A 27,291-nucleotide genomic window follows, 5' to 3' on the forward strand; every position below is an offset into this window, starting at 1 on the left:
ACGTCGTGCATGTAAAAATAAGTAACTAACGCCATTTTGTGAATTGAAATAAAACTAATTGTTGTTACTTTTAATATCCTCTTGCAACTTAATTACGTCCGTTTTCCACACTTGCGATCATAATTTTTATCCGTATTCCACACTTGCGAATTAAAGGAATAATTCACTGTTGAAGGTTCCGACTTTTGAAAAGCCAATGGGGATAAATAAATAAATAGATAAAGAGTTTTCTCCTGTTAGTAATTTAAATTTCTTAAAATATATCTACGTATCCTAACATTGTAAATGGCACAATGTTCCCGCTAATGCATAACGACGAAAGAAAAAAAATGAAAATATAGACACTTTTTTGTCTGTGAGGACCATTATCCACGAATTTACGTATTTACGAAACTGTGATTTTTACTAAATCCACGAAAATTGATGCCCACGAATATTAATGAAACCACAGTAACGAGATAAAAGTCATAATAGCGAGATAAAAAGTCGTTATTACGAGATAAAAAGTCGTTATTACGACTTAATTTTTTTTTTTCTTCATTTTCTAATTTGACCCTTGTAGGTTTTCGTACATATCGTATATGCTGCTATATTCTTAAGGAATCACTGTCTAGTTTTGAGAGTATGCCAGGGCATCAACAATAGTGGGAAACACGGAAGCCCGTTATGCTAAAATTATCCCATGTTTCCCACTATTGTTGATGTCCCTGGCATACTCTCAAAACTAGACAGTGATTCCTTATATTTCCATTTCATTGTGAAATAAAATTGTAGACTTAGAAATTAAAAATGTAGACTAATAGATTTAAATTACACAAGGACTTCCATGCCAATTTCAATATAGTCCTCGCACACTGACGTCAAACACAAAGGCAGCCGCACGAGATTTTCATGCATATTTGGCCTCCTTAGCGTCAGACACAGAGACAGATGCGCACGAGATTTGCATGCGTATCAGGCCTCCTTAGCTTATGACTTATCGACCTGCCTAATTTACATGCCGGCAGAATTATCAAGAAATAATTTCCCCCAACTTTCAAACAGTTATCACAGAGAGAAAAAAATTAGAAATGGAAATATTAGTCAATCAACGGCAAGAATACACACATGCATTTCAATAAATTCTAGAGATAAAATAATAGACTAAACTGTATATTCAAGATTTAGTCTCATTTTAAAAATGTATATGTACTTGTCCAATGCGAAATAATATCGCATGCTTACATAAACTAGAGGAATTGTGAGCGATGAGCTCACTAAATGATGCCCCCCGCTTCCATATAGCTATAATTGCAAAGTCCATGTTTTGCTGTGGCCGGGAAACCCAAAATAAGTGTCGGATCAAAAAGTAAAATAGGAGGTGCACAATGGCAATATGCAATAAAGATTCTCTGAAAGTTTCATCAAATTCCATTCCATGGTATGAGAGGAGTTGCGGATAAGAGATTGGTACCCAAAAGTGTAACAGACGGACAGAAGGACGGACGGACGTACAGACGGACGGACGGAATTAACGATTACTATATACCCTCCCGCTTTTCAAGCGGGGGGTATAATAATTATTAAGAACCACATGTTGCATATTACTGTAATAAAATGATGTCTGGTATGCTGGCGTTAAAAAATTAGATTTACCCATATTAAGAACAGATTCCCTTAAAATATTAGCACCTTGCAAGTGAATGTGATCATCTTGCATGTACAGTTTTTATCGACATATTTTTGATATGGTTACATTATATCTTGCATGCACGATGTACTAATATGCCAACACAAAAGAACATTTACTACGCGAATAACAGTTACATTCGGCCATCCAATAATGATAGCTTTAATACAAATTGATTTTTAATCTGTAAATAGACTTTATTGTATTTACTTTTGTTATAAAAGATGACATGGATTTATTTTAGGAAACTAGATAAGGGATTCCCATTTTAGGTTCTGTTGAACGTATAAAGTAATGTCTGTCTTGGCTCAAGGAATCTCGGTTTTCTCTAGCTGCAACAAAGCCGGATCTGTGCCGTGTTTTACTCAATATCTGACGCAGCATCCAAACGATTATACAGCTCTAACTTGGCGTGGTCGTGCTTACAGTATAATAGGAGAAAACGACAAAGCGAAAGCAGATTTCGAAACCGCTGTGAGGGTAACTAGACCACCCAGAAAATACTTGGCTGAGGCCCATTTGGAGAATATCTATGGTAACGGGGCTCGGGTAAAATCGGTTCTTATTTCCACTGTTAACAAATTTCCTAACTGCGCAGAAGCCTGGGGTGAGCTTGGGACCCAATGTTATCATCAGAATGAAAATGATAAGGCGCGCCAATATCTTGAAAAAGCCGTGAGTCTAGGGAAATCAAACGGGGAAAGGGGAGAACCGTGGTATCACTGGTGCAACAAAAGCCTTGGAGATATCCACTACGTTTACAGTGGCATATCTTGGATCAAGCCAGTGTGACATTGTAAATGGAAATGACTCCAGGGCCCAAGAGAGTTTTCTAAAAGCAAAGGAGCTGAATCCATCAATCTGCCCCTGGGAAGACTTCCGCGAATTTAAGAACGTTGTTCTGCAGGGAAGGCAACACAGAGGTTCACATTCCGAACGGCACAGAAGTTCAGAGCCATCTGGTGTATCCGGAAGAGGGGGTTGGGGAGGAAGTAGGGGAGGAGGTGGAAATGGAAGTGGAGGCGATGATGGTAAGTTTTGGGCCGGGTAAAATTGTCTGTAATAGTATTTTTAAGCCAATGGTTTTTTTATGAACACCTATCTCGAAAGATTTTACAACCCTGTGATATTTTTTCATTGCGTCAGAGTTTTTTTTTTTTTTTTAATTCATGTTTGAGTAAATTTATCATCTTAAAACTCATTCTAGAAAAAACAATGTTTTAAAAAACCTTTTGTTACTGTCAATATAAGTAACGTACACATGTTGAATCTTATACCATTTTGTTTCCTAAAACTTTGAATGCAAAATGCATGTTTTCATAGATGATGATGACCCCGATGGAAGCAAAATGTTGAAAAAAATCAAAAAGGAAGCACCGGAAGTGAAGAAGTATAAAGGAAGAATTTACTATCGATCAAAATGTGGGAGGTATTGGTACACCAAAGACACGGCCGGTCATGGAGAGGCTTTCTTTAAGAAGTACGAGGACAAACGAAGTACTCTGGAGTTCGTGGGCTCTGTGGATAAAAACCTCAGAGATATGCCACGTAAACATGAATCTGCCCAAGCTCCGACGATTCGTAAGAGTGATATGGACACAGTCAATATATAAACAACATATCAAACTGTCACTTGAATTAATCTTGAATTCAAGTAACTTGTGTCTGTTCATTGAAATGTAACAACAATTTTGAAGAATTTCTGCAAGTAGACTTTACATAATAATCTTCATCCTCCATTTTGGGAAAATAAAAAGAAAATGAATGATACTCAGTAAGTTAGTGGCTATAAAAAATGTTATTTTTTCTTTTAGCCATATAGAATATGTAGATTTACATATGTTTTAAAATCTAGCTTAACCGATAAATTGTTGTATGCATTGTTCTTGCTGTGTTCTTTATTTAGAATTGTATAAGTTCAGTAACGCAGTAAATGAGTTTACAGTACTTTTATTAATTTTAGTAGAATAATTATCGTTTCTTTTGCATGCTTGTACTTTGGATATTTTTTGTCTGTCACCATTTTTGCTCATTGTTATTTTTTGGATAGTGGGTTTTTAATTTGGTTTTTCTAAATGTAATTTAGTAGGTTAGGGAGATCAAATAATGCTTTGTATAAAACTTTACATATAACTTTTTCACTGATGCAATGTGTAAGATTGATCTCCTAGCTAGCTCTTTATCTAATTCATCTTTTAATTATGTGTCATTATTTTTACATGTACGTATAATAAATGACAAATTTATCCACCAAACCTGGTGTTTGTGTTATTTTAATATGGATATGATACGGTTTATAAAAGGTTATAATTGTGCGCAAAAAACTAGCTTCAGTGAACTTAATATTGTAAAATTATACTGGAAAGTATAAAGGTAATCACATGTATGTATATTTTTATTCTGTATATTGTATCTACACCTACTTGAATTAAAACAATTTAGACGATGAAAATGATCTTGCCATAGAAGAATAAGTATCTCCTTTCGATTGATCACAATCGCCATGTGCTCCTTGTCATGTTCGGGGAGACGGAAAAATATATAGACAATTCAGTACTAGTATGTCTATGTAATGTCTCGCAAATAATGGTCTTAAAATTATATGAAAAAATTCAGTCAACATTTATAGACTGTATTTCCTTACACGATCATTGTATCAACCATAGAATTTGATAAATGCAGATTTTAAACAGGGATTTTGATACCCGTATAATATCAGCTTATTTGTTAAAAGCTTGTCTCGTTTAGAGACGTACATAGACATAAACTCCATATGCAGGTGATAAAGATATATTGCTACGAGGGCTGTGTTTCACGATGTACTGAATCAATAGAAGATGCTACAAGTTGAAGTAAAAACAAGCATGGCTTTCTGGCATGGCGTCCACTTTATTAACCACGTGACAAGGGGAGGTGTTATTGTACAATGATAGTGATAATTAGGGAGTAGTCATTAATTCATACAGAATACTGTTACATCCCCCTTTCTTTAAAATGTTAAGTTTACAGATTTCTGCTAATACCGAAACTTTACCGTCTTTGAATTATTGTCCATTTCAGTGTTTGAAGACCATGATCAAATAACTATTAAACTTTAAACAAAAACATTGTTATACATTCAACATGCATCATTACATCATAGAATGAGAAATTAAGATTTGATTAATGACAATCAAGACTGACAACCAAATAATCAAATGCAAGGCTATTTGCCCTGTTAGGGAGACTAGGGATTATTATGCCCTTAACACAGTCTTCCTATGCAAACTAAACATACAAACAGTCTTAACTCAACAAGTACAATGCAATGATTAACATAAAGTTCTAAGCTAAACTTAGAAATAGGTAGACGAGGAGTTATTGTTACCTCTTTCACTATCTACCTATGTCCTACACATCACGATAACGCATTGGTTTTACAACTACACGACCACTGTGTGTCTTCATCGGACTTGAAGAGACTGGTTGCTTTGGACACTGAACAGGTGCGGAATCTAATGTATTGCGTAGCTCTGATATTGGTGGAGCTGGACTTGGTTCACTACTGCCTATTGTAGAAACTGGATCATCATTGTGCTGTGATTGGTCAGTCAGCGCTTCAGGCTCTGAATTTTCATGATCAGGACGGAATGGTTCTCGACTAAATCGGAGATGACGTCGATTGCGTCTGTATACATGTCCATCCTCAGTTCTCACTTTGTACGATCTGACATCACTCCGTTCCTGAACAAATGCTTTTTTCCATCCTTTTTCATTTCCTGTAGGTCTGATGCGAACAATATCTCCTTCTGATAAGGGTTTTAGTTCCTTAGCTCCTCGATTATAGTAGTATGTCTGACGTTCCTTGCGTTCAAAGAGTTTTTCCCTGGTGCGGTCAGCATAACGTGGTCTGAGTAGATGTTCCGCTACTGGTAATAGTGTCTTAGTGCGTCTACCAAAGATTCGTTGTGCAGGTGAGTAGCCTATTCCTTGAGTAGGCGTATTGCGTAGATCCAGGAGCGCCAAGAATGGATCTTTTCCGTCCATTACACACTTGTGAATAAGTCGTTTGGCAATCTTTACAGAGTTCTCCGCCTTGCCATTAGATTGCGCATATCTGGGCGATGATGTAACGTGCTCAAATTCGTAGCTTTTACTGAACTCTGCAAACTCCCGGCTTCCAAATGGCGGTCCATTGTCTGATATTACTCGATCTGGAATTCCATGACGTGCGAATTGCGATTTCATCATGCGAATGATCGAACTTCCTGTTTTACTATGAAGTCTTTCCACCTCAAAGTAATCTGAATAATAGTCTGCGAGTATGAGGTAATCTTTGCCTTCACATTCAAAAAGATCACATCCTATGGTTTGCCACGGACGAGCAGGAATCTCATGGCTGATCATAGGTTCCTTCTGTTGATCATCCTGGTAAGTATTACATGCAGCACATTGACCAATGTACGATTCAATGTCCTTCGACATATTTGGCCAGTAGACATAGTCCTGGGCACGACGGATACACCCTTGGATACCAATATGAGAGTTATGTATACGCTGCACTATACTTTGTGTGATAGATTTAGGTACAACAACTCGCTCGGCCTTGTAGATGACACCATTTTGAACGACTAACTCCTCTCTAAATGGAAAATACACTTGTATATCAGGGTGGACTTCCTTTGACGAATCAGGCCATCCCTCAAGTATGATCTTCTTCAATAACTGTAGAGAGTCATCCCTTTCTGTAGCTTCCTTTATCTGTGAATATCGTTCCTCAGATATTGCTAAGTAGGTGCGGTGGTTGATGCTGTGTATGTCATGCATGTTCTCCTCAACTGAATCAGAATCAGTGATAAGATAGGCCCTACTTAAGGTGTCAGCAAAATACATCTCTGTGCCCTTTTTGTACTCAATGCTGTAGTCAAATTTCTGCAGTCTTAATAGCATTCGCTGAAGACGCTTGGGTGCACTGTGAAGGTTTTTACGTACAATGATTTCCAGGGGTTTATGGTCAGACTGTATATTAACATGCCGTCCATATGTGTAATTCTCGAAATGTTCCATGCCAAACACTGCGGCTAAAGTCTCTTTTTCTATCTGTGCATAATTTTGTTCGGTGGCTGTCAGCGAACGTGAAGCATATGCGATAGGATGATTTTCTTGCATAAGGCATGCGCCTAGTCCAGTAGAAGAAGCATCACACTGCAAAGTCAGTTTCTTCTTGGCATCAAAAAATTTGAGAACAGGTGCACGAGATAATGTGTCCTTGACCTTGTCAAGTGCTTGTCCATGGATATCCGGATCCCATGCAAAGTGAGTCTCTGCTTTTAGAAGATCTCTAAGTGGACTTGTTATCTCGGACAACTGCGGTGCAAAACGTTGCACAAAATTTGTCATTCCCAATAATCTCTGAATTCCTGCCTTGTCTTCTGGGGTAGGCATCTCATGTATCGCCTTGAGTTTCTGTGGGTCAACACTCAACCCATCCTTGCTGATCACATATCCCAGATAAGTAACTGATGTGAGCTTAAGTTTCATCTTACTCTGGTTAAGCCTTATGTTTCTCTCCATGCATCTCTGCATTAAGGCTCGAAATTTCACATCATGGTCCCTTTCAGCTTCTTCGTCTGTCTCACCACAGCCATAAATTAGCACATCATCATGTATAGGTCTGATGCCTGGAATACCACTTAAGGCGTCGTCCATTCTCCTTTGGAACTCCTCAGGTGCTACCGAGATTCCAAATGGCATCCTCAACCAGCGATATTTGCCCCATGGTGTAGCAAATGTAGTTAGATAGCTGCTTTCACTGTCGAGCTCAATGTGCCAAAACCCATCTTTTGCGTCAACAATGGAGAAAATACGAGCTTGATGCAAGTCAGGTAAAATATCCTCAATAGTAGGTGTTGGGTAATGGTTCCGCATTAATGCCTCGTTGAGGGGTTTCGGATCAATACATAGGCGAATGTCACCATTGCGTTTAGGAGCCACCACTAAGGCAGATACCCAGTCAGTCGGTGTGTCTACTGGTTTAATGACTCCTAACTTCTCCAGTCTGTTTAGCTCTTCTTTCACTTTTGGTTTCAAGGCTAATGGAATTTTCCGAGGCGGTAACTGTACAGGTCGCACACTGTCCTTGACCTCCAAATGAAGCTTACCGTCCAGTTTTCCTAGATCCTTGAACACATTTGCATACTTCTCATTAATTTCTTCTTTAATGTCAATCTGCGAAATGACGTCATTCTGAACTTGTGTCTTTGTGAGGAATTTGTCTGTATGCACAGTAATAAGTTCCATTCCTTCAATAGCTCGTTTACCCAAAATACAATGTAGTTCTTGGCCTGGTACAATGACGAATTCTAGATTGTACTTTTTTCGATTGCACGGATTTCGAACAGACATCCTGATGGTGCCCAAGGCTTTAGTTTCAGTTTTGTTGTACATCTGTAGGGTAACATCAGTTTTCTTCAGATTCTGAAATTCCTTGTCAGCTGTGAGACGCACGTACACATGAGCAGGTAAGATATTAGCTGTAGATCCATTGTCCAATTGGAACTCCACATATTTGTCCTGGATATTCATTACAGCTGTATGACGTTTCGATGAAAGTGAGTGCACTTGTTCAATTACGAGAACGAGTTCATCAGATGAGTCGCTTTCATGGGTCTTTATATCATGAACTTGTGACTTTCTGCGATTCCATGTACCACGACGTTTTTCACGGTGTTTTGCTCTAGGAGGCTCTTTGTTAGGACACTTCCTTTCGAAATGGTTCTGCTCACCACACGAGTTGCAAGTCTGTCCAAACGCTGGGCATTTCTCTCGACTGCGCGGATGTGTTCTCCCACAGTATCGACATGACTGAATGGTTGGTATAGATTGTGTGTCTCTACGTTTCTCAGTCTTACCACGATTATCTGGTTTCATTTTCTGCTTGACCTTGACATGGTGAACATCTGCAATAGACTTGAGCTGAGATTCAGATTTCTCATTCGAACGGCATATATCTATGCAACGCTGAATCGAAGGTCTAGATTCTTCTCCTGTAACAACTTTTTACGGGTATGGTTATCTCGAACTCCGATAACAATGCGATCCCTTATCATCTCATCCTCCATGTCCCCGAATTTACATGTTTTCACTAGTGTATGCAATTCTGCAACATATGCATCTATAAGTTCTGACTGTTCCTGATTTCTACAGTTAAACGTGTAACGCTCATATATGACGTTGGTTTGACCTACACAGTAAGTGTCAAGTGCGGTAATAACCTTATCAATATTCTTTTTGTCTTCATCTGAATCAAATTTTAGTCCATCCACAACATGTAACCCATCTGATCCTAAACAAGTGAGGAATGTTGCACACCGAAGTTCGGAATCTCTTTCCCTTAACCCCGTAGCAATCTCATAATTTTCCCACACTCGTTTGAAATGTTTCCAGTTAAAGGCGAGGTCACCTTTCAAATCTATGGGCTTTGGGAATGGAATGTTCATAGAAAAAAGATTTACTGCAGCTGGCGCCGCTTCAACTTGCTCATTCTCTACAGGCATGGTTCTGCACAACAGAGGAAATTCGGTCCAAACAGAAATCGGGTAGATTCTTTAATATTTGGAGCAATATAAACAAATGACGGGCGATCAAGACGTATGACTCACCACAAGGATTCATTAAATACTTCTGACACCATGTTTCACGATGTACTGAATCAATAGAAGATGCTACAAGTTGAAGTAAAAACAAGCATGGCTTTCTGGCATGGCGTCCACTTTATTAACCACGTGACAAGGGGAGGTGTTATTGTACAATGATAGTGATAATTAGGGAGTAGTCATTAATTCATACAGAATACTGTTACAGGCTGTTCAATAAATTATGTCCTTAACTCTATGACATACGACGTAGAAATCATATGACATTAACCTTGGCATTCTCTCATGATTGAATTTTTAATATACTGATAATCATTTATTTGACCACCTTTTATTTTATACTTTCATTGTAAGAAGCTGGAAAAAAGGGCTATTCGATTCGAGACACTGCATCAAAAATGAATGGTAAAGAAACAGTTAACGCAAGTGAAGAAGAAGCGTAATTAAAGCTGCTGTAAAGCATGGTAAGAATCCCAAAGTAATGTTCACTGAAATATGTGATGTTTAAAACAACCAATGTTTGTCTTATAGACACATGAGCAGGTGACCCGCAATTATAATGAAATAGGCATCAATCATTACTACCGATCTTGGCGATCAAACCCCATGGCCGTACACTGAGAGAAAATTTAGACAAGTTATATTGAAATCAGACTAAAACTGTAGAAGTAGGATCACAGAAAATTCTATTTTTAGTAACCACGGCAACACTGTTCATCGAAATCAAAAACCGATGCACAGAATTATGTATCTTAGTGTAGTCTACTTGTGTGCCAAGTAATATTGAAATCAGACTAAAAATGTAGAAGAAGTAGCATTTTGAAACAATTTCACAGAAATTTCTATTTTTAGTAACCACACCAACACCGTTCAACGAAATCAAAAACCGATATACAGAAATATGTTTCTTTGTGCAGTCTACTTGTGTACCAAGTTATATTGAAATTAGACCAAAACTGTAGGAGGAGTAGCATTTTGAAACAATTTCACAGAAATTTCTATTTTTAGTAACCACAGCAACACCGTTAAACGAAATTTAAAACCGATAAACAGAATTATGTATCTTAGTGTAGTCTACTTGTGTGCCAAGTAATATTGAAATCAGACCAAAGCTGAAGGAGAAGTAGCATTTTAAAAAAAATGTTTACAGACAGACAGACGGACGGACGCCGGACGCATTACTGTCGCATAAGTTCTTCTGGTCAATGACCAGTAGAGCTAAAAACAAGAGGCCCATGGGCCTTACAGGTCACCTGAGCATTATGCAACAACTTTCCAGTGATTGAATTTGATTCATGTTTTAAGCCAGATGCTATGCTATTCACAATTTTGAAAGAGGCACCATTGATCATCATAACAATACACTTAGCAGTTGCTTAGTTAGTTTGTTTACTTAATACTAGTGTTGGCAACGAGTACCCGGTTAACCGGTTGACCGTCGAACGATGCGAGTATCGGTTAGTAAAACTGCTATTCGGTTACTCGGACAAAAAGACATTTTTCTGAGTAAATACGTATAAAATATTATTATTCTTAAATTATTTGTAGATGTATATTGACACATTTCCCTAATTTAATTTACCGTTAGTCTTGTTCTTGTGGTTCACAAATAAGATCGGTGTGTTTTGATTAGTTTAATTGATGACTTTAATTGCCAGGGGTACGCGTTTTGAAGACCTGAATTATAATTACCTCATTAGACCTATGTTAGTCAGAGGGACATTCTTTAAGAAGATGCCGCCACAAATATCTAAAGCGTATAAATATTGTTAAACAACGGCTGGCTCAAATTGGTTCACCCTCGAAATCTGTTGGATGCAAATTATTGTGAATCGAAGTATACGGGTGGAACTACAAATATTTTTAATCACCTTAGATTGAACATATTTCGGACAAAAATAAACCCGGCTATCCATTCTTGCTCGAAGAACGCATTTTATCTATGACAGAAAATTTTATCACAAAGTTGCAAAATCGTTTGTCCTCATTCGTTGATAAAATTATATTCTCAAACATAAACAGACTGCCCGTTTCAAGTAACATTTAAAATAAATATTCTTCGAAAATAATGTGTGTGGGTTTCTTTGAGTTTGTATTCATATACGTTACATTTGTGGTTTATTTCTACCAATAAGTAAAAGAATGAAATTGATAATAAACACGGAAACTATTAAAAAAAAAAACATCCGAGTAACCGGGTATTCGATCGGAAGATTAAGCGAGTAACCGGTTACTAAAAATAGTACGATTTGCCAACACTACTTAATACCCATAATAGGCAGGGTAGGGGAACAAAAAATGCATTTCAAGTAATCAGTAATATTCAGCAATAATCAGTAATGCCCCTATCACACATGAACCCCTGACCCTTTAAGCCTAGATACACACATTGCACAATTTTTGAAAAGGCACCCTTGCTTTCCAAAAATATTTGATTAATACCAAGGAGCAGATTTCAAACAATTCATCCAGTTTCAGTATATAAGTACAGTCCCCCCCCCCTATGGTACCCCTGACCCTGGGGCCTTGAAATTCACAATTCTGGAAGATTAGCGCCCTTGCTCATCATAACTATATAGGTAGTTCATCTGCTAAATACCCAGGAGCAGAGAAGAATACTTTCAAAGATTTAATGTATTTTCACTATATAATCAATAGAGCCCCGCCCTAACACTAGATTCCCTGACCCTAGGGCCATAAAATCAAAATTTTGGAAGAGGTATTCTTGCTCGTCATAACTATGTAATTAATTTATTTCATTCCTAGGAGCAGAGAAGAATTTTTCTTTCAAAGAATTCATGTATTTTCACTATATAATCAAAAGAGCCCCACCCTAACACCAGAACCCCTGACCTGGGGCCATAAAATTCACAATTTTGGTAGAAGCACTCTTACTCATCATAACTATGCACTTAGTTAGCTTATTTAATACCCAGGAGCAGAGAAGAAGATTTTCAAAGAATTCATGTATTTTCACTATATAATCTATAGAGCCCCGCCCTAACACCAGAACCCCTGACCCTCGGGTCATAAAATTCACAATTTTGGTAGAAGCACTCTTGCTCATCATAACTATGCACTTAGTTAGCTTTTTTAATACCCAGGAGCAGAGAAGAAGATTTTCAAAGAATTCATGTATTTTCACTATCTATAATCAATAGAGCCCCACCCTAACACCAGAACTCCTGACCCTGGGGTCATAAAATTCACAATTTTGGTAGAGGCACTCTTGTTTATCAAAACTATGCACTTAGTTAGCTTATTTAGTATCCAGGAGCAGAGAAGAAGATTTTCAAAGAATTCATGTATTTTCACTATCTATAATCAATAGAGCCCCACCCTAACACCAGAACCCCTGACCCTGGGGTCATAAAATTCACAATTTTGGTAGAGGCACTCTTGTTTATCAAAACTATGCACTTAGTTAGCTTATTTAGTACCCAGGAGCAGAGAAAAAGATCTTTAAAGAATTCATGTATTTTCACTATATAATCTAAAGAGCCCCACCCTAACACCAGAACCCCTGACCCTGGGGCCATAAAATTCACACTTTTAGTAGAAGCACTCTTGCTAATCATAACTATGTAGTTAGTTGGTTTATTTAATACCCAGTAGTAGAGAAGAAGATTTTAAAAGAAATAATGCATTTTCACTATATACTTATTTAGCCCCGCCCTAGCACTAGAACCCCTGACCCAGGGGCCATGAATTTCACAATTTTGGTAGAGGACTCAATGCTGATTATAATCATGCAAACAGTTTGACTGCTTGATGTCCAGGAGTAAAGAAGAAGATTTTTAAAGATTGCATTAATTTTAGTGGTTTTTGCCCCACCCCCCAGGCCCCAGGGGGGCAGGGACCATGAAATTCACAATTTTTGTTCCCCTTTACCCATAAATGCTTTGTGCCAAATTTGGTTGAAATTGGTTCAGTGGTTGCAGAGAAGAAGATGAAAATGTTCAAATGTTAACGCACGACACACAACACACAACGCCGGACGAAAACAGATAGCAATAGGTCACCTGAGTTTACTCAGGTGACCTAAAAATTAAATTTGTATCGTTGGTTGGAATTTGAGTATTATACACAGATGCAAATTTTATGGAATATATGTTCAATAAAATTGTTATATCTATGTAATAAAAAAGTTATTCAGAATCAAAATTTTGACTTAAGTCTATTCTCAGAATTGGATAAAAATGTTACAGACATGTGTTTTTTAAAGAGAGCAATTAAACACGTGTTTTATGGTTCTTTCAAAACACCGAAGACATAATTTATTAAACAACCCTCATAGAAATAACATTTGATATATTTTGGCTAAAAAAAATAATAATACCGGTGTAGGGCCTACATGTAGTTCAGTTTAGTTTCATTTCACTACACTTATCGCAGAACTTGATTGGATTGTCGATTTTGTTCACAAGAGGTACCTTCTTCAATGATCATTTTACATGTATATACCAAGGATATATGAAAATCTGAACTTTGAAAATTCCATCTCACTTATAAATGGGAATGCACAGCACAACATACTATGAAAATAAAGATATCATTTTAACGTGTCTAAAATATAAAAGGCTATTTAATAAGAGGCCCATTGGCCACATCGCTCACCTGAGCACTCTGGATAGAGAATAAGCCCAAATCAATCCAGTATTGAAAAAGCTTAAATGCATAATTGGCCTCGACCTATCCTTAAAAAAGGGGGAAAGGTGATTTGAATTAACTTTGATGGTCCCTGCCCTACCCTGAGGGTCATGATTTGAACAAGCTTGAATCTACACTAACTGAGAATGCTTCCATATAAATATGACCAAACATGACTTTTTCAGTCTTCAGGTGAAGATTTTGTTCCTTTATATTTCTAAGTTAAACTTTGATCCCAAAATGTGCCCCCACCCTACCCTGTGGATTCTGATTTTAACAGACTTAAATCTACACTTTCTGAGGATGCTTCCATATAAATAAGACCAATAATGGCTTAATAATTTGCAGTTTTTGAGAAGATTTTATAGATTTTTCTATATATTTCTCTGTAAAACTTTGATCGTCCATTGTGGAACCGCCCTACCCCTGGGGGTCATGTTCTGAGCAAACTTGAATCTACACTACCTTAATAATAAGATGCATCCAAATTAGATCTGGAACAAAATAATCATTTAAACAATTAATTTAGTAATTACAGGTAATTTAATCATTTTGAATAAAAGATTTATTTTTTCTATTTCTGTGCTTAAACACGTGCTAACGTTCGCTGTCTAGATTTTTTGTCGTCACATGTCTGATGAAATGTCTTATTAAATATATTTATTATAAAATAAATGTTCCTATATAATCGAGCTATTGATAGTTTTCTCCTTTTTAAAAATAAATTTTATTAATTTTTAAACACATTTTTCAAAGGTATGCTTAGCTTAGGAACAACAAATACTAATGCATAAAAAAACTGATAACTCGGGGATAAAAATCAAAATGTTCGCTACGTGGAAAAGGAAAAAAATGACAACGATAAAATTACACTATTGTAAAATTAATCCACAGTGCCTTACCCATGAACATTGAGCCTCCATATGCTACAAAACATCAAGTTCAGGATCACCCCTGCTATTAATGTGTTCGGAACCTTTTATTTTTCGGTGTTATGCAAATCATAAAACCCGATGAGTTCAGAGTAGCTCTGACAGTTGCTTTGGTGAGAGTTAGCGAGAGCGTAAATTATTCACGGAAATGTGGCTAAGAAGTGACTAGCACGTGGAGACATGGTAAACAGACAAGTTATGTTGCGTTTCAGTTTTCACCACCCTATAATATCATTCTGTAGAAATGTACTTCAATCGGTCTTTCTTGAATTCATTAAGTTTAAATTATAAGTATTCTCTATTATACAAATTTCTGCTGTTATGAATTAAAATTTCTTTTTGGACAAATATTTTGCAAGGGAACCGGGACTATATTTGTTGGCGTCGGGTTAGCATATAAGGCACCAATGTGACTTTAACTGAAATATCAGATGAATGAGAATTGCATTATGGGTTACTATACGAATACTACAGGAATTTTACGCCTGATAAATTCCTTTATTGTACTATCGGTGAATACAATTGTCAGGTACCCCGTGGGGATCCGGGTTAGAATAGGTCCTCAGTATCCCCTTGCTTGTCGTAAAAGGCGACTAAATGGGGGCGGTCCTTCGGATGAGACCGTATAAACCGAGGCCCCGTGTCAAAGCAGGTGTGGCACGATAAAGATCCCTCCCTGCTTAAAGGCCGTAAGTGCCGAGCATAGGCCTAGATTTGCAGCCCTTCACTGGCAATGGTGACGTCTCCATATTAGTGAAATATTCTGGAGAGGGACGTTAAACAGTATACAATCAATCAATTGTCAGGTGGATTCCCTGGCCAACAAACGTGATCACGAGGATAGTAATTTAAAAAAAAAAGTTTTGTCCATTTCAATGAATACGAGAAGCTGCTCGTTTTCCTTACCCTTGAAGTGCTGGTGTTCTGAACTTGACACTAACTACGTATAAATTTTATTAAACATATTTTTCGCTACTTAACAAAAATTAAAAACGCCCGTGATATTTTTCATAGTTTCTAATGTTTGCATTTTGTTCATAAGAACATTTTTTTTATTTTCCACTCCAATGACATGATCATAGATTGACCTAAACGACGTGATCGAAGTAACCTGTAACCTGTAAATATGTATTTGGCGTAAACGTATTCAAGCAACAATTGGTCATTTGCTCGTGGTAAGATCCTCTGTGCGCATTAATAGCAATACCCATATACGGCAAACAAGGTTTGTCAGTGTAGATGATATTACACATTTTTTTACCAGCATGTCGGTCGCTAGTGAGATGTAATTTTTGCAGTAAACTATGATAAAACTATGATAAAATGTATTATTTGTTATCCCCCACCTTAAGCCAACCATTTGTGTTGAAAATCATAAAGCTTTTCAGAAAGGTGTGGAAACATATTTTTCACGGGACATGTTTTCATACGGAAGCCCATTTAGGACCTATCAAAAAAATATTTTTTAATTCGTTATAACGAATTTTAGAATTCGTTATAACGAATTAAATTTGTTATAGCAGATTTATTGAATTCGTTTTTACGAATTTAATTTGTTATAAAGAATTCATTGAATTCATTATAACGAATTTTATCTGTTATTACAGATTTGTTGAATTCGTTTTAACAAATTTAATCTGTTATTACAGATTTGATGAATTCGTTATATCGAATTTAATTTGTTATTACAAATTTGTTGAATTCGTTATATCGAATTTATCTGTAATTACAGATTTGTTGAATTCGTTATAACCATATTCCTTGAATTGGTTATGACGAATTCAACAAATCTGTAATAACAAATTAAATTCGATATAACGAATTCAATAAATCTGTAATAACAAATTTAATTCGTTATAACGAATTCAATAAATCTGTAATAACAAATTAAATTCATTATAACGAATTCAATGAATCTGTTATTGAAAATTAAATTCGTTATAACGAATTCAATAAATCTGTTATAACAAATTAAATTCGTTATAACGAATTCTAAAAATCTGTAAAAACAAATTAAATTCGTTATAACGAATTCTAAAAATCTGTTATAACAAATTAAATTCGTTATAACGAATTCTAAAAATCATTATAACGAATTCAAAAATATTTTTATAGGTCCTAAATGGGCTTCCGTATTTTCAGAAGAAACAGACTATAGCAATTTTCTGTTTACTGCCAAATTTATTTATAAAACTGGTTCTACCCTATAACCTTTGAATAGGTAAACCTAAACCACGTGTCTTGAATTTAAATCACAATAACATAGCAGGGGGTGAGCATTATATCTTGTAATTGCCCTATTATGTTTTTCGTCGTGTTTATTTTGACTTTTTTCCCCAGTATTTTTGCAAGCTGTTGTTATTTAAAACAGTTTATGTTTGAGTCCATTATTTACTCTGCTATGCAGAGTTTGAAAAGAAATTTAAAAGCCAAGTTAAGATAAGTTTTTTTTGGTATTAAAAGTGACGAGGATTTATATTTGAAATTTAGGAATTCCATTTTAGAGTACAATAAAATAGTGGAAAACACCATAGTGAAAGAATATTTCAAGAGGGCTGTTACGGTATCTAAATCGTCGAGAAAATACCAAGTAGAAGCTCATTTGGAGAAAAATCCAGGAATGGAGTCGTGAATATTATTCTCCTTTTCACTGGTATTGAATTTTCTAACTGCAATGAGGATTGAAATGAATTTAAAAGTAGCAGTTACCATCATTTTTGGATTAAGTCAATTTGGTGTAGTACTAGTTAACGGGGCTGATGCCGGGACTCAAAAATGTTTCCCTAAAACAAAGGATTTTAGTCCACCGATCTTCTCCGGGAAGGTTGGTGCTCTAAGGAATCTTGTGAAAAAGGCTTGGGAAAACCTTCCGGACTTGCAACTAGCTTTTGAAGAGCTTCTCTTCCTTTTTGAAGAGAATGAAGGAGGGGGAGAAATAAGTGATAGTAAGAGTGGAGGTGGGAATGTGAGTGGCGGTGGAAAGGGGGGAGGAGATGACGGTAAGTTTGCTAAAAAAGTCAGGTTTCTTAGAAATTATTGGTATTAAGAGGATAGATTAATTTTTATCATTTTTGAGTACTTCGATCAAAAGCTCATTTAAAAGATTGTGCTATGTTTTTATCAAAAAATATGATCACTTGAAGTTAACATTTTATCCCCTCGCAAAGGAGTGGAGGGGGGTATAGTAACGCAATCGTATGACGTGTTCATGAATAGGTGAGTGAGTAAATATTCTGTGTGAAACGTATACGATGTAATTTGCATAGGAATTGATGTCGAATGCTGTTTTGATTTATAAATACGCTCTTTGCTCCACTTTCCGGTGCTCTTGATTTTTTTTTTTCTAAATCTAAATTTTAGTTTTGATATCTAATAGACTTCATGGGACATACATTTATAGCTTAATTGAATTCCAAACCTGTTTTTCTTTTCTTTTTAATTTACACACCGTTTCTCAAAATACATCTTAAATTTTGATAACTGACACAAAACCTGTATACTTGTCCGTCTTGAGGAAAGATTTCATTTCCTGTTTTCATAGATGATGATCAAGATGACAGAAAGGGTGGAAATGAAAAATGGAATAATATGAAAAAGGAAGCACCAGTTGTCAAGAAGTATGGAGGAGAGAATTACTATCAATCTAAATGTGGGGAGTTCTGGTACACCAAAGACAGGGCCGGTCATGCAGGAGCATATCTTAAAAAGTACAAGGATAAGGGGAGTACTCTGGAGTTTGTAGGCTCGGTGGATAAAGACTTTAAAGATATGACAAGTAAACACGAATCTACTCCTCTTAAGACAATTCGTAAGAGTGACATGGACACAGTAAATAGATAAACACATGAAATCAAACAGCTTCGTTGTCTTATTCATAGAACAGTATTAAAGAATATTTTGTAGAATTACTTGAATATATCATATAATTTAAATGGCATACAATAATTATGCATCTTTATTGGCCATTTAAAGGAAATAAATAAAAGATCGGTGACTTGTCTATATAAGTTCTTTCGTTTTATACAATAGTCGTTTAAAATGTGTGTCTTAGAATAGTTTTGTAAATGCAGCTTAACCACATACTAGTAATTGAAGTGTTACGCTTTGTTCTCGCTAAATTATGAACCATTGTATACATGTACTTGTACACAAGCACTGAGCACACGTGTCCGGCACTTTTAATTTTCTTTTGAGTAGAACTAGCATTAATGTTTCCATTAATTAAAATAAAAGGTTGTACTTTTAAATTTTTGTTCTGGCACTACATAAATTAAAACTATTTAGAGAATAAAAATGGTCTTGTTTTTATGCCCTCGTAATTGAGGACTTGAGTGTATGCCTTGTCCGTCTGTCTATTTGGGTACCAACGTATTTCACTCCTTCACCTTTGAGTTTGGTCCTTCCCAAGAAAAAAAGTTAGTAAAAATAATTGAAAAAAGAGTATGTAAAATAGTTAACTACAGTTAACGAGTCCAGTAAACTAGTAAATCAGAGAGAGAGATTTGATTTTTTTTTTTAATTTCTACAAATAATTCTGTGCTATTAAAAAGAGTCGTTTTTTTGCATATTTATATATTTTGGCAAAACATTTCAAGATTTGGTATGTATTTTAAGAAACATTAGGGCTTTAAATCTTCAAAACAGGTCTAGGTTTACGTTTCATAGTAAATTCGTGTGAAAGTACTTACTAAACTATAGTTAACTATTATAGCAAATTTTTGGTAGGGAGTCTTTTGCGAAAAAATAAATAAATAAAAATCCAAGAGCTAAATGGGAACTGCCAATTTTAAAGTTGGAATTTTCCACTTTAAAGTCATCGTCAGAAACCCAAGATCTTTCTCACTCTCTTGCCTCAGGTAATTTCCGACGATGCATTATAGGTAGTTGGACACCGATTTCTTCTTTTTTCACATTGTCTATATAATGTCATGTCTTATATATGTTGTTATAGCTTTTCATACGGAAATATAATAAACTTATTTTACTGAAAATTATTGAAACGAATATCCTTAATTTGGACAGGTTGAAGATTCTGTTCAGTTGGTTTAACCCATACACAACCCATACACAAGGTCCAGAGGTGCAGGATGTTAGTCCCAGTTTGTTTGCTGATTCAATACGAAATAGCAACCCTGCTACGTGATTGCCAGATTGAGCTACAATATAAAATTCAGTTATTAACATAAACCATCATAACTTGATATTATTTACAACACAGGGACATAATTGTAAATATTAAAATAAAATAATTTTAAGTTAATACTATAGATGTAGGAATATATGTGACAATAATAGCAATCCCGAACGTGCTATAGGACTAAAAAGCTAAAATGTATAAGTGGTCTTGACCTACCCTTTAAAAGGGGAAGGGTGATTTGAATTAACTTTGATGGTACCCGCCCTACCCTGAGGGTCATGATTTGAACAAGCTTGAATCTGCACTACCTGAGGATGCTTCCATATGAATATGACCAATCATGACTCTTATAGTCTTCAGGTGAAGATTTTGAAAATTGTTTCTATGTAGGCCTATTTCTAAGTTATTGATTGATTGATTGTATATTGTTTAACGTCCCTCTCGAGAATTTTTCACTCATATGGAGACGCCACCACTTGCCGTTAGAGGGCTGCAAATTTTATCCTATGCTCGGCACTCAGGGCCTTTGAGCAATGAAGGATCTTACTGCGACACGGGGCCTCGGTTTATTCAGTCTCATCCGAAGGACCGGTCTCCACGTCCAGCAGTGGGATTCGAACCCGCGACGTAAGGATTGACTCCTTACTTCGCAGACGCTCTAACCACTGCGCCACGCGGGCGACTATTTCTAAGTTAAACTTTGTTCTTAAAATGTGGCCCCACCCTACCCTGAGGATCATGAATTGAACAAACTTGAATGTACACTATCTGGGGAAACTTTCATATAAATATGACCAAACATTGCTTTTCAGTTTTTGAGAAGATTTTATAGATTTTTCTATTTATTGCTCTGTAAAACTTTGATCATCCATTGTGGCCCCGCCCTGCTCCTGGAGGGTAATATTCTGAAGAAACTTGAATCTACACTACCTTATAAGATTTTACCAGATTATATCTGGAACAAAATAATCTTTTAAACATTGATTGAATGATTAAAAGTAATTTAATTAATCATTTTGAATAGTTAATAAGTTTATTTTTTTAATTTTGGGCTAAAACACGAGCTAATAAAAATCAAAATATTCGCTACGTGAGAAAGGAAAAAATGACAATGGTAATACATCCCTATTGTAAAATTACTCCACAGTGCCTAACTTATGATATAGAACCTCAATATTGAAATGCAACAAAACATTCAGGATTGTATCTTGTAATTGGCCTATTATAATTTTTCATCGTGTTTATTTTGACTTTTTCCAGTATTTTTGCAAGCTGTTGTTATTTAAAACAGTTTATGTTTGAGTTTATGCATTATTCTGCTATGCAGAGATTGAACAGAGATTTAAAAGCCAAGCTAAAATTTTAAACAATATTGTTTATGTAGTTATTTTTGGTATTAAAAGTGACAAGGATTTATATTTGAAATTTAGGAATTACCATTTTAAAGTTTAATAGAATAGAAGAAAACGCTAAAGTGAAAGAATATTTAAAGAGAGATGTAAAGGTACCTAAATCGTCGAGAAAATACCGAGTAGTCGTAAATAAATTCTCCTTTTTCACTGATATTGAATTTTCTAACTGCAGTGAGGACTGGAATGAATTTAAAAGTCGCTGTTACCATCATCCTTGGATTAAGTCAGTTTGGTGTACTCGTAGTACTAGTTAACGGGGGTGATGCCGGGACTCAAAAAAGTTTCCCTAAAACAAAGGATTTTAGTCCACCGATCTTCTCCGGGAAGGTTGGTGCTCTAAGGAATCTTGTGAAAAAGGCTTGGCAGAACCTTCCGGACTTGCAACTAGCTTTTGAAGAGCTTCTCTTCCTTTTTGAAGAGAATAAAGGAGGGGGAGAAATAAGTGATAGTAAGAGTGGAGGTGGTAATGTGAGTGGCGGTGGAAAGGGGGGAGGAGATGACGGTAAGTTTGCTAAAAAAAGTCAGGTTTCTTAGAAATTATCGGTATTGAGAGAATAGATTACTTTTTATCATTTTTGAATACCAAAATCGAAAACTCATTTAAAAGATTGTGCTATGTTTTTATAAAAAAAAAAAATGATCACTTGAAGTTAACATTTTTATTCCCTCTCAACGGAGTGGAGGGGTGTAAAGTAGAGCAATAAAATTTACTTTATGACGTGTTCGTGAATGGGTGAGTGAATAAATATTCCATGTGAAACGTATACGACGTGATTTGCATAGGAATCGATGTCGAATGCTGTTTTGATTTATAAATACGCCATTTGCTCCACTGAATTTAGAATCCATTCATATTTTCTTACAAAGAGACATATGATTTTTCAGTGCGTCAAATTGATGATAAATATTATTTTTTAATCCAAAGTTTGGTTTTCATATCTAAGAGACTTCATGAGACAAACATAAATAAAGTAATTTAATTCCAGACCAGTTCTTTTTTTTTTAATTGTTTTTAATTTACACACCGACATCTTATATTTTGATTACTGACACAAAACCTGCATACTTGTGCCTCGTAAGGAAAGATTTGATTTCCTGTTTTCATAGATGATGATCATGATGACAGAAAGGGTGAAAATGAAATATGGAAAAATATCAAAATGGAAGCACCAGTTGTCAAAGAGTATGGAGGACAGAATTTCTATCAATCTAAATGTGGAAAGTTCTGGTTACCAAAGACACGGCAGATTAAGCAGGGGCTTATCTTAAAAAAGTACGAGGATAAGGGGAGTACTCTGGAGTTTGTAGGCTCGGTGGATAAGACTTTAAAGATATGAAAAGTAAACACGAATCTACTCCTCTTAAGACAATTCGTAAGAGTGACATGGACACAGTAAATAGATAAACACATGAAATCAAACAGCTTCGTTGTCTTATTCATAGAACAGTATAAAAGAATATTTTGTAGAATTTCTTGAATATATCATATAATTTATATGGCATACAAAAAATATGCATATTTATTGGCCTTTTAAGGGGGGGGGGGGGGGGAGTTGAAGACATGTCTATATAAATTCTTTCATAAATTCTTTCGTTTTATACAATAGTCGTTTAAAATGAGTGTCTAATATTTGGAAATGCAGCTTAACCATAAAATTGAAGTCTTACGCTTTGTTCTTGCTAAATTATGGATCATTGTATACATGTACTTGTTAACAAACACTGAGCACAGTCAGCAGACGTGTCCGACACTATTATTTTCCTTTTCATTGGAATGAATGTTTCCATTAAAATAAAAAGTTGTACTTTTAAATTTTTGTTTTGGCACTACATAAATTAAAACTATTTAGAGATGAAAAATGGTTCTTGTTGGTATGCCCTCGCAATTGAAGACTCGAGGGTATCGAGTTTTTGCTATGTCCGTCCGTCTACTGTATTTGGATACCAAGAAATTTAACTCCTTCACCTCGGAGTTTGACCCTTCCCAAACAAAAAAAGTACCATAGTTAACTAGTTTACGAGTACAGTAAACTAGTAAACCAAAGTGTTCACTTTTTTAAATCCAAGTATTTATAAATTTCAGAAGGATATATTTTATTTTTTTTTATTCCTATAAATAATTCTGTGCTTTTCAGTAGAAAGAGTTTTTTTCTTTCCCTAGTTATATATAAATATGATATTTTAACTCTGACCTTAGAGTTCAAAAAATCTTTTAAACAGATAGAACTAGGACTTTCATATCTCTTTTTCCATGTGAAAAGTCCTCCTAGGTACCATTCATAATTAACAACGAGTGATGACATATTTCAAGCTAAATGTTTTATTCTGATACTCTTTTCCTAGATATATATAGCTATAAGTAACACTGGCAAAAACAGACTTCTACATAAGCTAGTTCTTTGAACTTTTAAGTTGAAAAATCAACCTTAAAATTGGTAATTTCAACTTTAAAGTTAGATTTTCCAACTAAAAAAGGTTGACAATGCCAACTTAAATCTGGGCTTTTTTTTTATCTTTAAAGTTGGAAGACTTTCCTACATTAGGGTGAATTCCATTTTAAAATTGGTAATTTCATCTTTATTCTCGGATTTTCTAACTTTAAAATAAAAATTCCAATAATTCTTAAATTCTAATCTTAAAGTTGGTTTTTCCAATTTTATTCTTGGCTTAAAATTAGAAAAACCAATATTAGAGTTAACATTGAAATTACCAATTTTAACTTTTGAAAAAGTCATTAGGTTATATAACTTGAAAAGCCAAGTTTAAAATTGGAATTATCAAGTTTGAAGTTTAAAAATCCAAGAGTTAAATGGAAATTGCCAATTTTAGTTGGAATTTTCAACTTTAAAGTCATCGTTGGAAACCCAAGGTCGTTCTCGCTCTCTTGCCTCAGGTAATTTCCGACGATGCATTAAAGGGAATTGGACACCGATTTCTTCTTTTTAAATTGTCAATATAATATCATGAATTATATGTTGTTATAGCATTTCAAATAGAAATAAAATAACTTAATTTACCTGGAATTTATTAAAACTACGAATTTCCTTGATTTGGGGAGGTTGAAGATTCTGTTCAGTTGGTTTAACCCATACACAACCCATACACAAGGTCCAGAGGTGCAGGATGTTAGTCCCAGTTTGTTTGCTGATTCAATACGAAATAGCAACTCTGCTACGTGATTGCCAGATTGACCATACAATATAAAATTCAGTTATTAACATAAACCATCATAACTTGATATTATTTACAACACAGGGACATAACTGTAAATATTAAAATAAAATAATTTTAAGTGAATAATATAGATGTAGGCCTATATATGTGACAATTATATATTTTATTTGTTTATGGGAGATATAAAAATAATTTCTTGGTATGTCTAATTTAACCAATTATATTACATTTCATTGGTCGTTTAATAAACATTAAAAAAAATTCAACATTGAAAATTGTACTCATGATCACTTACCCTGAGGTACAAGAACAGTAGCCACTTATAATAGTTCCAGTTTTCTTCTCGAAACAAACCCAAACACTGTGTGTCTCAGCATTGTGTCTCTGGGAAGGTGTACACCTACCTTGCACGAAGAAAACAGTATGGTGTTGATGATGATGATGATGATGATGATATGGGATGATGAAACACTTCTTTCAACCACTCTGATGAATTATACTCGTTTGCTTTTCCTATATTATACTGATTTAGATGTTCACATGCCTTCTTCTCACTTTAAAATTTCATTAAAAATGTGGTAATATCTGTAATAAATACTAATGGCCAATGAGACAAACCCTGTCTCTCGCCTTCTTAAAATAGATTATAACAAAGGGTCTGTAAAAGTAACATCACCAACTTTGATTATGTAATTTAGACTTTTCATTTTCTTACGCTGTTGGTATAATTGGCATGTTAAGCCTACTTGCCGCAAAAGCCAGAGCAATCAGTTCTTTCTTATTTCCGATGCTTGAGAGTCCCCGCCTGGTCAAAAATGATCGCAACGCTTCAGTTTTCCAATGAGAAAAATCATCTTAAATACAGCTTTGATCGCCAAAACCCAAAATGTATATACATGTATATGTACGTATAAAATATCAAAGTTATAAATATTAGTCAAAACAAACCGCTGTGTGCAACTTAATGACACCTGCAAGCGTCCATTACTGCGTCCTTATCCCCGATTGACCTTTGACATGCATATATAATGAGCAATACCAAAATGGCGAACCCGAACATGCAATGGGACTAAAAAGCTTAAATGTATAAGTGTTCTTGACGTACCCTTAAAAAGGGGAAGGTTTATTTGAATTAACTTTGATGGTACCCGCCCTACCTGAGAACCATGATTTGAACAAGCTTGAATCTGCACTACCTGAGGATTCTTCCTTATAAATATGATAAATCATGACTTTTGTTGTCTTCAGGTGAAGATTTTGAAAATTGTTTCTATTTAGTAAAATTTCTGATTTAAACTTTGTTCTTAAAATGTGCCCCCCCCCCCTACCCTGAGGGTCATGATTTGAACAAGCTTGAATCTAGACTTTCTGAGGATGCTTCCATATAAATATGACCAAACATTGCTTTGGAGTTCTTCTTCAGATTTTATAGATTTTTCTATTTATTCGTCTGTAAAACTTTGATCATCCATTGTGGCCCCGCCCTACCCCCGGGGGTCATGTTCTGAACAAACTTGAATCTACACTACCTTATAAGATGCCTCTAGATTAGATCTGGAACAAAATAATCATTTAAACAATTTATACATTGTATAAATTGTATACATGAACTTGTTCACAAACACTGTGCACACGTGTCCAGCACTTTTTTTTCTTTTCAATAGAACTAGAATTAATGTTTCCATTATGTTGTTCTTTTAAATTTTTGTTCTGGCACTGCATACATTACAGCTATTTAGAGGGGAAAATGGTCTTATTTTTATGCCATCGTAACTCGTAACTCGAGGGTAAACAGTTTATGTTTGAGTCCATGCTTTATTCTGCTATGCAGAGATTGAACAGAAATTTAAATCCAAGCTAAGATTTCAAACAATATTGTTTATGTAGTTATTTTTGGTATGAAAATTGACAAGGATTTATATTTGAAATTTAGGATTTTCCATTTTAGAGTACAATGAAATAGGAGACAACGCCAGAGTAAAAGAATACTGTAAATGTATTATATTTAGCGTGTATGATATTTGGCGGAAAATTATTTTTTAACAAGTTAGCGTAGATTTGATTTAGCGCATTTCTTGGGGTTCTTATTCATGCATCAATGTTGAAGACATTTAGCAATGCACTTGAATTAGCGGAAGTATCTTTCCGCCAAAAGCGCTAAAAAGAATACACCGCCAAATGTAATACGTTTACAGTATTTCAAAAGTGCTGTAAAGGTACCTAAATCGTCGAGAAAATACCGCGTAGAAGCTCATTTGGAGAAAAATTCAGTTATTCTCCTTTTCACTGATGTTGAATTTTCTAACTGCAATGATGAATGAAATGAATTTAAAAGTCGCGGTTACCATCATTCTTGGATTATGTCAATTTGGTGTAGTACTAGTTACCGGGGGTGATGCCGGGACTCAAAAAAGTTTCCTAACAGCAAAGAATTTTAGTCCACCGATCTCTTCCGGGAAGGTTGTTGCTCTAAGATATCTTGCATATCTTATGCTTCGGCAGAACATTCCGGACTTGCATGAGTTTCATTATTATTTTGAAGCAGATGAAGGAGGAAGTGATAGTAAGGGTGGATGTGGGAATGAGAGTGGCGGTGGAAACATGGAAAATGGGGGAGGAGATGACGGTAAGTCTGCTAAAAAAAAGTCAGGTTATTAAGAGGATATACATGTATTACTTTTTA

The 27,291-nt window shown here is 35.3% G+C and overlaps 2 protein-coding genes and 1 pseudogene across 2 annotated transcripts; 1 reads left to right on the top strand and 2 right to left on the bottom strand.

The window, feature by feature from the left end:
- The first annotated feature begins 1,963 nt into the window (after nucleotides 1-1,963).
- On the top strand, nucleotides 1,964-3,317 carry LOC134271198 (uncharacterized). Its single transcript, XM_062753443.1, has 3 exons — nucleotides 1,964-2,218; nucleotides 2,355-2,700; nucleotides 2,993-3,317. Exons 1-3 carry the CDS (start codon nucleotides 1,964-1,966, stop codon nucleotides 3,280-3,282), a joined length of 891 nt encoding a protein of 296 aa, XP_062609427.1. The 3' UTR covers nucleotides 3,283-3,317.
- Nucleotides 3,318-5,059: 1,742 nt separating this feature from the next.
- On the bottom strand, nucleotides 5,060-8,578 carry LOC134271204 (uncharacterized protein K02A2.6-like). Its single transcript, XM_062753450.1, has one exon. The coding sequence runs from the start codon at nucleotides 8,576-8,578 to the stop codon at nucleotides 5,060-5,062; it is 3,519 nt and encodes a 1,172-aa protein (XP_062609434.1).
- Nucleotides 8,579-19,866: 11,288 nt separating this feature from the next.
- Nucleotides 19,867-25,776, bottom strand: LOC134271205 (uncharacterized; annotated as a pseudogene).
- Between the last annotated feature and the right edge of the window lie 1,515 nt (nucleotides 25,777-27,291).

This window comes from Saccostrea cucullata, unplaced genomic scaffold (genome assembly GCF_032062105.1).
Source record: "Saccostrea cucullata isolate Sc308-1 unplaced genomic scaffold, CSIRO_AGI_Scuc_v1 ctg986, whole genome shotgun sequence".
Classification (NCBI taxonomy): domain Eukaryota; kingdom Metazoa; phylum Mollusca; class Bivalvia; order Ostreida; family Ostreidae; genus Saccostrea; species Saccostrea cuccullata.

Coding starts and splice junctions, on each gene's coding strand:
- LOC134271204 (XM_062753450.1), bottom strand. CDS start 8,578: ATGAAACCAGATAATCGTGGTAAGACTGAGAAACGTAGAGACACACAA.
- LOC134271198 (XM_062753443.1), top strand. CDS start 1,964: ATGTCTGTCTTGGCTCAAGGAATCTCGGTTTTCTCTAGCTGCAACAAA. Junction 2,219..2,354: donor TCTATGGTAACGGGGCTCGG/GTAAAATCGGTT, acceptor CCGTGAGTCTAG/GGAAATCAAACGGGGAAAGG. Junction 2,701..2,992: donor TGGAAGTGGAGGCGATGATG/GTAAGTTTTGGG, acceptor ATGTTTTCATAG/ATGATGATGACCCCGATGGA.